The sequence below is a fragment of the Saimiri boliviensis genome, chromosome 1 (assembly GCF_048565385.1).
Source record: "Saimiri boliviensis isolate mSaiBol1 chromosome 1, mSaiBol1.pri, whole genome shotgun sequence".
In the NCBI taxonomy this organism is placed as follows: domain Eukaryota; kingdom Metazoa; phylum Chordata; class Mammalia; order Primates; family Cebidae; genus Saimiri; species Saimiri boliviensis.
The window spans coordinates 82,919,925-82,934,829 of NC_133449.1; the positions used below are offsets into that span (position 1 = coordinate 82,919,925).

Sequence of the window (14,905 nt, forward strand, 5' to 3'; positions counted from 1 at the left end):
AATGTATAACTCAGGCCAAACCTTTTTTTAGAGTGGATTATTTAAGTGGGAGGCCTATTCATGCACTTCTGTGCATATGGTTCTTTTTTCCCCTTAATTTTTAGAAGTAGGATTTTTAAAATTATTTTCTGCTTGTGGCCACTTTAAAACCATGTTGCAAGCAAGATGAACTACAAAGGCCGCTGCAGAAAAATCTCTGTAATTTTTTCCTAAAACAGAGCTCTGAATCTTTGTAACATCTAACAAAGATGCTAGGGAAAAAACTGCAGCTTTTTTTGCATTAGATTCAATCTTCTTGCCAGTAGCACAACCACTATTTACCAAGTTTATTTTAACATCTGGCACTGAATTTAAGCAGGAGGAGGAGGTTATGTTTCTTTGCATCTAAAACCCCACATCATAGTAATAAGTGATAGATAAGACTTATTAGTTATTGTTAGGCAGAAAGCCATACCAAATGAAAACTACTTGAACCTCATAAATTATATATTGTGGGACCAGTGTACTGTGAACATCAAGCCTACAGTCAATGTGAACAGCCAACAGATAATTCTTTTTATTTTTCGAGACTGAGTTTTGCTCATTGCCCAGGCTGGAGTGCAATGTGTGATCTCAGCTCACTGCAACCTCTGCCTCCCGGGTTCAAGCAATTCTCCCGTCTCAGCCCCCTGAGTAGTTTGGATTACAGGAATGCACCACCGTGCCCAGCTAATTTTGTCTTTTTTTTTTTTTTTAAAGTAAACATAGAGTCTGTCCATGTTGGTCAGGCTGATCTCGACCTCCCAACCTCAGGTGATCTGCCAGCCTCAGCCTCTCAAAGTGCTAGGATTACAGGCATGAGCCACCACATCTGGCCTCAGGGAATTCTTAAAAATCTTTGAAATCCACAAAATTTTTAGTTATTAGAGTTTTTATTCAATATCCTCTCTTAGCATGAATATGATAAATAATATAGTAATTCTGAGCTTTTCTTTTTAGAAATGCTAAAATACTTAAAACAGTATATCAAAAAGCCCTAAAAGAATACTGGAAAACACTTTCTACACAGAGCATCCAAGGCAACAAAATCAAATGGGAGAGGCCAGAAGTGCCAAACCCACCGGAACCAATCTGGGCAAACAGAGACACAGTAAGAGAAGATACACCAAGCGATGGAGTGTAAGGCATCTTACACTCTGGTTAGAAGAAAAGACGGTTTTTCACAACTCCACAAATCTCCCACCATGACTTCAGAAGCCTGTCCTCCCTCCCACCTTGCTACTCAGCAGGCTTTCCTGTCAGCCACCACAGTCAGGACTGCTTTCGAGCTACCCCAGCATTTTTTCTGGGCAAGGAGAAGCCTAGTCCAACCACATTTCATGTCTATTCAAGTCACATTCCACAACCAACTTCCACAAAGTTTAAACCACCCGTTGCCACGTACTGGGATGTTGTGCAAGTTTTTCCAGCTTAAGCCTGTATACAAGTTAAGACTCTGTGCAGGTTTATAAAATACTGACTTAAGTAGCAACTTTGAGGGGAAAGAAAATGCACTCTGGCTTAAACAAGTTTCTTGTCATCAGGTATAATAAAAGCAGACAAACCTGGCAACACCATACCTTTCTTCCACGGAAACTTCCTTCAGCTGTTGGTGTGGTTTGGTGCCTTCCATTTCCCTGATGCTCACAGCATAGATCTTGGTGGTGTAGTCAATGGCCTTTTCTCTAGCAACATCGCTGTCATAGCCTCAAACAACAGAAAGAGATTGGGGAGCCAGTTGGTTTGCAGTGGCCCAGGTAGGGAGGTGGCGGGAGGTGCAGTCGGCACAGGAGGCACGTGGCAGGTGGGGGCTCACCTCCATCCTCTTCCACGTCGGTGTCTGACTCCTCGCTGTCCACCAGCTTGCTCTCCTGGGTCCCCACAAACTCCCTAGTCCAGATCATCAGGGCTGTGTCAGCGCCGCCCACCGTAAGCAGCACAGAGTCATTGTGCAGCCACCTCACGTTGGTGACATGTGCACTGTGTCCCACGTACTTCTTGAATCTGGCGTGCTGTCCCTGTAAAGCCCAAAACTGGTGATTATCCCAGCCACTGTCTCATTACCTTTTTCTCTGGGCTCATTTATCCACATTATTTTCTACCGGTTTCTACTGGATACAAATGAAACAGTTCAACGGCAATTTCCCTACATTACAACTAGAATGTAAGCTCCATGTGGGCAGGCACCAGGTCTCTTTTTTCCTCAAACAGTATCCAGCTCACAATATGTCCTCAATATATATTTTCCGAGGGAATGAATCAAACAATAGACTACAGAACCTATTTTCTGGGAATCTATGGACATATACAAATCTTGTTCTGATTTTCGCAAATGTCAAATGTGCTGTCTCTACAGGTCTCTAGTGTAAACTCCTGAGTGTGGTTGATATGTAGATCAAAAATGTCTTCACCGCCATCCCCTACAGTGACTTTTGTACCACAGTGCAGGCAGTGGCAGAAGAGCAAAGGATCTCTTATAAACCTGGGGACTCAAGTAAGACGTAAAATGAACAGACTGATGTTTGCCACAGACACTAGAAAGCATTTTCATTTTTAATAGTAGAAACACTCAAACATTGATTTAAAGACAAAGCTCCTTTTTAACAAACATAGCCAAATACATAAAACCCAATTTATCCGTAATGGCTGAAAGCTTTTTGGAGTGGTATGCTCAGGCCACACCACCTTTATCCCCGGGTGAGGGAGGGTGGAAGGTGGAATGTGAGTCAGCTGCTCACACCAGGGCAGTCCTGACAAGTGGTGCAAAGTCAAAGCTGGCACCGGAAAGAGCTTCCATATTCAGCTCATGAGCCACAGCCTGGCAAAAACAGCTGTGGTGGGAGCCATTTAAAGAGGTGGAGTTTTTCCATCCTCTCAGTGAGTCCTAGGGAATACCTTACACGATACGGGAAGCCACATGCACTCTCTGAGGTCATCAGAGGGCCACCAGTGTCCTAGATGAAAATTTTATTAAGTAATTTACAAGTGGCTCCCAGAGGGTTTTGGATTGGCATGCTGGAGGATCTAAAACCAGCACAGATACACAGCAGGGAACAGGTGCAGGGGCGTTCATGACTTTGAAATACTTTTTGTCAAGATCGCCCTGTATTTGGCCAACCACTAGTTGACAGCTAGTGGAACTGCCCACTCCTCAGTAGAGTACTGAGTCTAGAAAGATTCCTGAAGCAAACAGGCAGGTCGGATTTCCAGGAGGCCCTCCAGAATCATTAGTTTGCTAGCAAATAGGCAAACAAAAGAATTTTCAGGGAAAACCCATTTGAACATGTGAGATCCACAAGGCATGGAAACAGGACAGTCACAGTCAGCTGCTGCCATGTGCCCTGCTGGTCTAACTGGAAGCAGGAGTACAACCAGTTTATACACTATAAATGCAGGCTGTTTCTTTACTGAAGTAAAACAGCATGAGGAATGCCTCTCTACACCCTTAACTTATAAGAGGGACATAGGGTTTCTAGATGGGATGAATAAAAAAATGCAAAAAGAAAGATTCAGGGTCAACAGATTCTAAGAGATTAGATTCAGGGTTGCAGAGGGAAAAAAGGGACATAGAGGAAGAGAAAGAGAGAAAAAGTTCTGGGCCACTGAAGAGATTTAACAAAGCAGAGATTCTTCCAGCAGTGGGTGATTCAAGATTCTCAGAATAGGAAACAAGATCCATGCAACAATAAAGGGAATTCACAGTTGCTAGAAGGTTCTGTGAAACCAGCTGCTGTCTCAGGAGGATGGCAGGGATGTTTAGTGGTTCCCAGCAGGGACTGTGGAGGAAACGTCCTCAAGACCTGGCACAGTCAGTGGGATGAACGGCCTTTCTGGGTCTTCAAGCCAAACTGCATTTGTTACACCTGTCAGAACTTGCCGCATCACCTCAACTCTCTTTATCCATCAAGTCACGAAATAATGGATGATAGCACCAGAAAAACCTGGAATAGGGCCGGGTGCAGTGGCTCATGCTTGTAATCCCAGCACTTTGGGAGGCAGAGGCGGGTGGATCACTTGAGGTCAGGAGTTCGAGACCTGCCATTAGCTGGAGGTGATGGCTGCCTGTAATCCTAGCTACTTGGGAGGCTGTGGCAGGAGAATTGCTTGAATCTGGGAGGCAGAGGTTGCAGTGAGCCAAGATTACACCACTGCCCTACAGCCTGGGCAACAGTGAGACTCTGCCTTAAAACAAGAAAATCTGGACTATGTCTCCAGAGTACTGGTTGTCAATCTCTTGTAGGAAGGAAGTTCCTGAGAATCTCATGAAGGCTATGCATTCTCCTCCCACATTCACTTTTCAATTTCCCTGTCTGCAAAATTTTCCAGGCAAAGTTTCTCTCTGAAGAACCATTCTCCAGAGCTGTTGACATTCTGAGGAAGAAACTTAAGGACTTGAGGGCATGGAGGGTTTTAAAAATGCAAACGATATAGTGGCATTTTAGCCTCTTCATTTAGCAGAAGGGTCTAGGTTTGGAAAGGAAGGGAGGCTATGAGAAGCAATCAGCAGGCTAAACAGATGGTGTCAAAAAACAGAATTTGGTTTTCTGGTCCGTGGTTTAACGTACTACAAAAATGGGTTGTGTTCTTGTTAGGCTCTGGCAAAGGACAGAGTGTGTCTCATTGAGGCTGGGACAAGGCGGACACAGGGCACTGATAATGTAATTGAGAAGGCTTTAAACTAAAACTGAATATTAATACAGATACATTTGTCATGGAAAGAAAAACGCCTGGAAGAGATGCCCACTCATGGGAAAGTAGAATGAGAAAAAGGGCCAAGATAATAACATGATTTTAGCAGCTAACAAACAGAACCTGAATTTTGGACAGAGAGAGAGCTGTGTGGTAGTAATAAGATCTCATCACCAAGACTGATGACATGGAACTCAATTTGAGACTATAGCAATGGCATGGTACATTAGTCTGCTTGAGTTGCCATAACAAAATGCCCTAGGCTGAGTAGCTAAAGAGCAAAAATTTATTTCTCAGTTTTGGAGGCTGGGCAAAATTAAGGTGCTGGCCAGTTTGTTTCCTGGTGAGGGCTCTCTTCCTGGCTTGTAGATAGCTGCCTTCTCACTGTGTGCTCACATGAAGAGGGGGTGGTGTGTGCTGGTGAGAGAAAGCTAGCTCTCCAGCATCTCTTCTATAAGGACACTGATTGTGTCAGATTAGGGCCCCTTTCTTACAATCTCACTTAACCTTAGTTACTTCCCTAAATGACCTATCTCCAAATACAGTCCCACTGGGAGTTAGGGCTTTAACATAGATTTGGGAAGACACATTCAGTTTGTAACAGGTAACGAACTTTGCTCAACAGAGTGAGAGCAACTGGACAAGTGTGACTATGCAGCTGGAAATATTCATTGGCAAGAGATTCATATATTTGGGAAGTGTGCCAGAAGAAGCAGATTTTAAAAAAGAGGAAAAGGCTGGATGTGATGGCTCACGCCTATAATCTCAGCACTTTGGGAGGCTGAGGTGGGTGGATCACCTGAGGTCAGGAGTTCGAGACCAGCCTGGCCAACATGTTGAAACCCCATCTTTACTAAAAATACAAAATATTAGCTGGGCATGGTGGTAGGCACCTGTAATCCCAGCTACCCGAGAGGCTGAGTCAGGAGAACCACTTGAATCCGGGAAGCAGAGGCTGCAGTGAGCCGAGATCATGCCACTGCACTGCAGCCTGGGAAACAAGAGCAAAAACTCCATCTCAAAAAACAAGTAAATGAATTAAAAAAAAAAAAAAAAAAGAAGTGTTCTTACCAAAAGAATTCATATTTGGCTGGTGGTTTTTAAGCTATGAAACTACTTCAATCAAATCTAACACAGAACTCAATAATGAAAAAATAATTTAAAATAATGAACAAAAGACTTGTATAGACACTCCCCAAATAATAAATAAGAAAGTGCTCAGCATCTTGGTCATCAGCAAAATGTAAACTGAAATCACAACTGGACGGCATTATCTACGCCTAGGACAGCTGAATTTTATGCGTCTGACAATACTGAGTATCAGCTACTGGAACTCTTATATTTTTGGTGGGAATATAAAATGATACAACTTTGGAAAAAGGTCTGGCAGTTTCTTAAAATGTTGTATTTTTCCCCATGACTCAGAAATTCCACTCCTATATATTTACCTAAGAGAAAGAAAGCATATGTCCACAAAGCCTTGCCTAAAAATGTTCATAGTAGCTTTACTACAACCAAAAACTAGCAAAGTCTGTTCATCCTAGGAATATGGATGAACGAACTGTTATATCCACACCATTGAACTCTACTCAGCTATGAAAATGAATGGATTGTTATTATATAACAACATGGGTGGATCTCAGAAACATCATCTGAGTGAAAGAAGCTAGATAAAAAGCAGTACCTATTTCATTTATATGAAATTCTTTTTTTTTTTTTTTTTTTGAGACGGAGTTTCGCTCTTGTTACCCAGGCTGGAGTGCAATGGCGCGATCTCGGCTCACCGCAACCTCCGCCTCCTGGGTTCAGGCAATTCTCCTGCCTCAGCCTCCTGAGTAGCTGGGATTACAGGCACACGCCACCATACCCAGCTAATTTTTTGTATTTTTAGTAGAGACGGGGTTTCACCATGTTGACCAGGATGGTCTCGATCTCTCGACCTCGTGATCCACCCGCCTCGGCCTCCCAAAGTGCTGGGATTACAGGCTTGAGCCACCGGCCCGGCCTGAAATTCTTAAACAGGTAAAATTTATGGTGAAAAACACTGCAACAGGTATTACATCAGAGGAGGGAGTGGGCATGGGGACTGACCCAGAAGGAGAATAAGGAAATGGCCTGGGGTGGCAATGCCGATGTATCTTCATAAGAGATGTTTATATAGGTGTATGAGCTTTTGGTCAAAGCTCATCAAATGGAATACTAAAAATTTATGTATTTCAATGTATCTAAATTTTACTTTTAAAATACCAAAAGCAAATCTTGAACTCAAGGTAATGATGTGCATGATGAAACATTTAGGGATAAGTATCCTGATGTCTAAAATTTACTTTTTCCTTCCAACTTTTCCAGCTTTTGTTAATTAACAAAAATTGTATGTATTCATGGTGTACAACAGGATTTGATATATGCATATATTGTGAAATAATTACCACAATCAAGCTAATTAATGCATTCATCATGACATTACCACTGTGTGTGTGTGTGTGTGTGTGTGTGTGTGTGTGTGTGTGTGTGTGTGTTTGCTGAGGACACTTAGGATCTAGTCTATTAGCAAACTTAAAGTAAATAATTCAGTATCATTAAATATAGTTACTAGGCTGTACATCAGATCCCCAGAACTTACTTCCCTCAAAGTTTACACCCTTTGACCAACATCTCCCCATTTCCCCCTGCAACCCAATCCTTGGCCACCATCCTTCTCTCTGCCTCTTTGAGTTCAACTTTTTTTTTTTTTTTTTTTTTTTTTGAGACGGAGTTTCGCTCTTGTTGCCCAGGCTGGAGTGCAATGGCGAGATCTCGGCTCACCGCAACCTCCGCCTCCTGGGTTCAGGCAATTCTCCTGCCTCAGCCTCCTGAGTAGCTGGGATTACAGGCACGTGCCACCATGCCCAGCTGATTTTTTGTATTTTTAGTAGAGACGGGGTTTCACCATGTTGACCAGGATGGTCTCGATCTCTTGACCTCGTGATCCACCCGCCTCAGCCTCCCAAAGTGCTGGGATTACAGGCGTGAGCCACCGCGCCCGGTTTTTTTTTTTTTTTTTAAAGACAGAGTCTCACTCCGTCACCCAGGCTGTGAGTGCAGTGGCATGATCTCAGCTCACTGCAACCTCTGCCTCCCATGTTCAAACGATTCTCCTGCCTCCGCCTCCTGAGTAGCTGTGATTACAGGTATGTGCAGTGAGTAAATAATGGATCATTGGCAGGAGGCTGCCAGGTGGCTTTGGGATGGACAATGAAGGTAACACTGGACGTAATCAGATGTGTATCTTAGAAAGGGCTACTCACCATGATAATCTAATCAGATATAATTAATAAAGGAAGGAGAAGATAGGAAAATCATCCAAAGTAACCAAAGTAGCTGTAGAGGGAACTGGTATGTTCAGGTTAAAATGTACAAATGACAGGAGGAGCAAATAACTGAGGATGAATACAAAAGCCTTGCAGAGACTTTTAAGTGTAGTTTCTAGAATGCTGAAGACAAAAAAATAAGACTATTGAAAGGGATGTGAAAGATTTATTTAGGGATAGAAGCAAAATAGAGAAAAGTTAGGAACACTTCTTAATCAGATGACTTCACATGAACTGAAAGTCAATTTCTCAATTCCTCTGTCAAAGAGAAGGCTCTTCAAACCAGAAAGGAGGAAACAGAACTCATTTATATGAGTACAGATGCCTTCGAACGTGACCACAGAAATAATACAGTAACAACTGAAGAGTTTAGAAATCAGGAGAGGTGGCATCAAACATAGAGTGGTTCCTGTATCCTAACGGAAAACAGATAGGCTCTGACAAATATTGATCCAGGTGGTGATGTAATCCGTGGAAAATTGTAGGATGAAATATTACACAGAAAAGTTTGATAAGGATTTGGAAAAAATAGTGATAACCAGACAGTAACAGATACAATGTGAACTAACCTCACATATTTTATTGGTTGGGTTATTAGAAGGAGAGATTAAGGATGACAAGACTACAAGCCACCTGTCTTTAGGCAAGACATTTGCCATGTGTTTAATGTTGTCTTCCTGAACTAGAATACAAGGCTGTACAGGGAGGTCAATTTAAATGTCTGTTACTGATTAAAGAATTGTTACAATGTGTAGATTAATAGACAGAATGTCAGCTGGGTGTGGTGGCTCATGCTTGTAATCCCAATACTTTGGGAGGCTCAGGTGGGAGGATTGTTTAAGTCCAGGAGTTTAGGACCAGCCTGGGCAATATAGCCAGAACCCATCTCTACACAAAGTTAAAAAATCAGCTGGGCACGGTGGTACGCACATAATTCCAGCTACTTGGGAGGCTGAGGTGGGAGGATCGCTTGAACCTGGACGGTAGAGGCTGCAGTGAGCGGTGATGATGCCACTGCACTCCAGCCTGGGCAACAGAGCAAAATCCTGTTATTCATTCATACATTAGTTAAAGTAAATAAATAAGTGGAATGTAAAACTGAATTGAGGGGGAGGTTCCTGGAGCTGATGTTTGATTGTTCCAGTCTCTTTTTCTCTGTGATTTAGAACTCAGGATTGTGAAAGCAGAGGATGACTTGCTGCTGCAAGAGAGAGAAAATGCTTTGACAAGGTATTCCAAAGATACAGATAGGATGGAACACTGAGATGAAATAAGTACAACTTTTTTGGTACAAATGTGAAGTTCTGTACTCTTAGAAAATCAATTGTGTAAGTACAGGCTGGGGGATAACCTGAATATTTTTGAGAATGCTATCTATGATTCAGTCGTATAGTGTGGCAGCCAAAAGGGCCAAAGCCATTTTAGTTTAATACAAATGTAAAAATCAAAACCAAGAAGGTAACATTCCCACTGTGCTCTGAGCTGATCAGATTACAACTGAAACACTAGATACAGCTCTAGACTAGAAAGTTGAAGGAAGAACTGATAAAGTGGAGTGTGCGTAAAGGGAGGGGACAGCTGTAAGCCATGGAACGTGGGAAATGGCTGAAGGAACTAGTGATGTTAGGCTGGGGGAAAAGAAAGAGACTTCAGGGAGTCAAACGTGATCTTAACACAGATGAAGGCTGTTAGAGAAACTGAATTTGTTTAATGATGGTTCAGAAGGTAGAAATTTATTTAAAAAGAAAAGAATTCAGCTCAACCTAAAGAAAAACGTTTTAGCAATTGGGGGTATTTAAACATCAGTTGCGCCACTGTGTGGAACGCTCCTCATCTGTGGAAGCATCTAACACAAGTTAGAAAGGCACTGGTCTGGGAGGTTGTAAAGGTAACACTTACTTTGCAGTTTGTGAGATACTGAATTTGGTGACTGCTAAAGGCCTTTCAAGGTAGAATTCTATGCCGTGAGAACTGCACTGAAATTAGTCACTCAAACACAATGTCAGGGAGGTTTTATACAGCATAAATAAGACTATGAACCGCTTATGACTCCAAATTTTTAAAAATCTATCTACAATAGATTTGGGATTATTAATGAGACTGAGCAAGTATGGATAACGGAATATTACCTTGACAGGGTATGAAAACAGCTTAACAAAACCAAAATCGTCTCCCGTGGCTAAGAGGGAACAGTCTTTGGTAAGACTGGCAGCATTTACATCAGTTATATCGCTATGTGCTGGCCAGATTCCCTCACAGGTGGGCCCCAGGACACAGGTCCATGTGTCCCACTCTATCTTCTCAATCTGAAAAAGGAAAGAGAATTATAGTTTCACACAACCTAGTTTTATTCAAAAGAAACAATCGGCATCTGAGTAATTCTAAATGACTTTGCCGACGTTAGGCACTTGTGTTCAGTGCTAAGGTACGCAAATTCTAAGTTGCATATTTAAAGTTACATTTGCATTGTCTTAAGAAACCAACATGGCAGTCAAATATCCAAATGTTTTCCTCTAGATAAAATGAACATTTTGAAAGTTGACAATAATAAGGTATTCTACTTCATAACTAGACATTTATCATTTAATAAACCATAAGCTGGATCCAGATTCCCCACCCCAGCACTGATGTCTCAGGCTGGAAATTCTTTGTTGTTGGGGCTGTTCAGTGCATGCCAGGATGTTGAGAGCATCCCTTGTCTCCACCCACTGGATGCCAGTAGCATACCCTTGTCCCTTAGGCATTACCAAAAGTTCCTGGGAAGCAAAATTGCTCCTGGTTGAGAATCTGAGCTAGACTGATTGATGGAGATGATTGTTTAGCAAATTATTTTAAGAAGTTACAAGACACAGCCTTAAAAAAATGACTGCTTCCTTGGAGGAAAAAGTAATAAGATTCTGCATCAAGCTTAATATCCTTTATGCTCTAGAGAGACTACTTTAAAAATCTGAAGAGCTATTCATACTGTATTGCCATGAATTTTTTATCCTTTAAAACTGTTTTGCCTGAAATTCTTGGCTAGAATATTTGTAATTTGTACAGGTTAAGTCCTGGTAAGATTGAGGTTTCTCTTTCCATTTTCTTAAAATAGTAATAGAAAATAACAACAACATTATTGCTTTCCTGGGAGATTCTATCTCATTTACTTTCATTCAAGATCTGCTATTATACCTTAATATTACAGTTTCTTTACACAAAGCACTGTTCAGAAGGAGTATAAGAAATTAGAGAACTACAGCTAAATTATAGCCCAGACCTCTCTCTTTGAATTTGAAACTGCTTTGCATGTTACTTATGTACCTTGCCTAATTTCTGTTGTTTTCTGCTTGGTGTTATTGCTTAGAAGAGACACTTGAAGATGAAGATGCAGCCAGGAGTTTTAATCACAATGTGTGGTAAGGTACTATGTATTTGTCACTCAAACTTCTCATTTAATCTTGTATGTTTCTCTTGGATGCACACAGAGGTGGAACCAAAAATCTGCATCTGGTCCTGCGATCCCTTATGATTTCCTAACCTAACCTTCACAGGAAAAGACGCAGGGAGCCATCCTTTGCTGGTTTTGGTAGCAGGCTTTCGGCCACTGACTCCCTTCCAAATTCTAGATTCCATCTCTAAGACTCTCCTAGTCCACTTGAAATCCCTACAGTGGTGCTGGCCTTGTCATCCCAGCAGGAAAGAAAAAGGAGCTGGCATTGTTCCCCTGGCAGACACCCCAACACAACACCCTTGGCCAGATCAGGACACCGTGCTCTCCAGGGGAAGCAAATGTCTAACTTGCTAGAAGCTACAGAAACTGCACTTAGTATGGAGCACTCAGAATTATGCGATAATACATAAATGCAAAAGGGTTAAACGAACTTGTTAAAAACGCTGGAACTTAGACGGAAGGAGAGTCCTCAAGGGGTCCCTTCCTTAGGACCTTGCTTCAGGTAGATATGTTGTTATTTTGCTGACAAAGCAGCCGAGGCCCACAGAGGGGTTACAGCACTGTGGTCACCAGCATGCTTAGGAAGCTGAGGGGAGAGGTTTGCTCCAGAGAGTTTGCCTTCCAAAATGGTACTACTTTAACTGTACCATGCTGTATCAGATGGATTTGAAATGGACATTTTAACATTTGTCATATTTTACCAATTTGCTGGATAAGCTTTGAATTAGTTTACCATGATTGTTTCTTTAAAAAAAAAAATCGAATCTTTGAAAAAGATTTTCCCAATTCTGTCATGCTCAGTAGAAGGGCCTCACAATATTGGGGCTAACATGAGCTACCTATTCAGTGCTCACAGCAGTGGCACTACTAGGGAAGCTGGCCAAGGAAACATCAGTTGGAGGGAGTCTACAACCAACATCACCAGGAATCAGCCTCTGGAAGAACAAATGTGCACCACAGGGTGACAAATTAAATCTTCAGAGCAAGAGCCTGTCACTTTGGGAAGCATTATAGCATGAATTTTCCTCTTGTGCATTTTCTTCTATATAATAATTGCTCATCTGTTTCAAGAAAGTCTCATCCTCCTCTACCATTTGGTTAAATTACATTTCATTTTAGTATACTTATTTGGGGGCACTGAAACAGGAAGGGAAAGTACAGCTGAAGTGATGTGAAATGATGCTGAAGTCCACGGGAGAAATTGAGAGGCTTCATGGTCTAGGCTACGGAGTCACGCATGGATGCCTCTGGGTTGGGATCACAGTGCTTGCTGTGGGTCTTTTGCACTCAAAGAGCCTTTGTTTCCTTATCTGTAAAACCAGATTGACAACTGTCATGTAAAGCTGCTATGAGGATTAAAATGTAGGTGTATATGTTATGAAATACAGATGGAGCCAAAAAAGAGCCTGAATAGCCAAAGCATTCCTAGGCAAAAAGAACAAAGCCAGAGGTATCATATTACTGGACTTCAAAATATATTACAAGGCTATAGTAACCAAAAAAGACTGGTACTAGTATAAAAACAGACACATAGGCCAATGGAACAGAATACAGAACCCAGAAATAAACTTGCAAAACCTACAGGCATCTGATCTTTGACATAGTCAACAAACATAAGCAATGGGGAAAGGACTGTCTGTTAAATAAATGGTTCTGGGATAACTGGCTAGCCATATGCAGAAGAATGAAACTGGACCCTTACCTTTCACCATATACAAAAATTAACTTAAGATGAATTAGATTTAAATATAAGGCCTCAAACTAAGAATCCTAGAAGGAAACCTAGGAAATAGTATTCTGGACATCCACCTTGGCAAAGAATTTACAACTAAGTCCTCAAAAGTAATTGTAACAAAACAGAAATTGACAAATGAGACCTGATGAGTTTAATTGAGTAAAGGGCATCTACACAGCAAAAGAAAATATCAACAGAGAAAACAGACAACCTACAGAATGGCAGAAAACATTTTCCAACCATGCATCTGAAAAAGGTCTAATATACAGAATCTAAAAGGAACATAAGTCAACAGGCAAAAAAAACAAATAACCCCATTAAAAAGTGGGCAACAGGAGTTCCAGACGAGCCTGAGCAACATAGCAAAACCCTAGCTCTACTAAAACTATTATACAAAAATTAGCTGGGTATGGTGGTGTGAATCAATAGTCCCAGCTACTTGGGATGCTGAGGCAGGAGGATCACTTAAGCCCAGAAAGTTGAGGCTTAGTGAGCCATGATGGTGCCAGTACACTCCAGCCTGGGTGATACAGCAAGACCCTATCTTAAAGAAAAAAAAAAAAAAAAAAAAGGAAAAAGATATGAACAGACACTTCTCAAAAGAAAACATGCAAGCCCCCAACAAATGTGAAAAAATACTTATCAATCATTGGAGAAATGCAAATCAAACCCCAACATGCCATCTCACACCATTCAGAATTTCTATTATTAAAAGTAGAAAAATAGGCCAGGTATGGTGGCTCACGCCTGTAATCCCAGCACTTTGGGAGGCTAAGGCGGGTGGATCGAGGTCAGTCTGACCAATGTGGTGAAACCCTGTCTCTACTAAAAATACAAAAATTAGCTGGGCATGGTAGCATGTGCCTGTAATCTCAGCTACTTGGGAGGCTGAGGCAGGAGGACTGCTTGAACCACGAAGTGGAGGTTGCAGTGAGCTCAGATCGCACCACTACACTCCAGCTTGGGTGACAGAGTGAGACTCTGTCTCAGAAAAAAAAAATAATAAATAACATAATATAATGTGGCCAGGCTGTAGAGAAGAGAACGCTTATTCGCTGATGGGAATGTAAATTAGTTTAGCCTCTGTGGAAAGCAGTTTGGAAATTTCTCAAAGAATTTAAAAGAAAAGAGAACTCCCATTCTACTCAGCAATACCATTACTGGGTACATCTTCCAAGTAAAATTAATTGCTCTACCAAAAAGACGCATGTACTCCTACGTTCATGACAGCACTATTCACAATAGCAAAGATATGGAATCAACCAAGATGCCCATCAGTGGCAGACTGGATAAAGGAAATGTGCAACATATTCACCATGCAATACTGTGTATCCGTAAGAAATAAGAAAATCATGTTCTTTGCAGCAACACTGATGTAGCTAGAGGCCATTATATTAAGAGAATTAATGCAGGAACAGAAAACCAAATACCGCATGTTCTCACAAGTGGGAGCAAAGCATTGGGCACACACAGTCAGAAAGGTGGGAACAATAGACAGTGGGGACTCCTGGGGAGGGGGCAGAGAGGAGGCGGCGGCCAGGACTAAAACACTGTCTACTTAGTTCTGTGCTCACTACCTGGGTGACACAATCATTTGTACACCAATCCTCAGCGTTATACAATAGACCCATGTAACAAACCCACACGTACCCCTGAATTTAAAATAAAAGCTGAAATTATAAA

General features: G+C 41.7%; 1 protein-coding gene across 6 annotated transcripts in view; it reads right to left on the reverse strand.

Annotated features, from left to right (window-relative positions):
• EML6 (EMAP like 6) overlaps positions 1 to 14,905 on the reverse strand; it is a 298,470-nt gene that overhangs the window by 44,311 nt on the left and 239,254 nt on the right. For all 6 annotated transcript variants that reach the window (XM_074400077.1, XM_074400066.1, XM_074400057.1 and 3 more), the window contains 3 exons: positions 10,187 to 10,363; positions 1,835 to 2,036; positions 1,599 to 1,725 (listed from right to left, as the gene is read on the reverse strand). In XM_074400077.1, the coding sequence (XP_074256178.1) occupies positions 1,599 to 1,725; positions 1,835 to 2,036; positions 10,187 to 10,363 (506 nt within the window). The remainder of the gene's footprint in view (positions 1 to 1,598; positions 1,726 to 1,834; positions 2,037 to 10,186; positions 10,364 to 14,905) is intronic.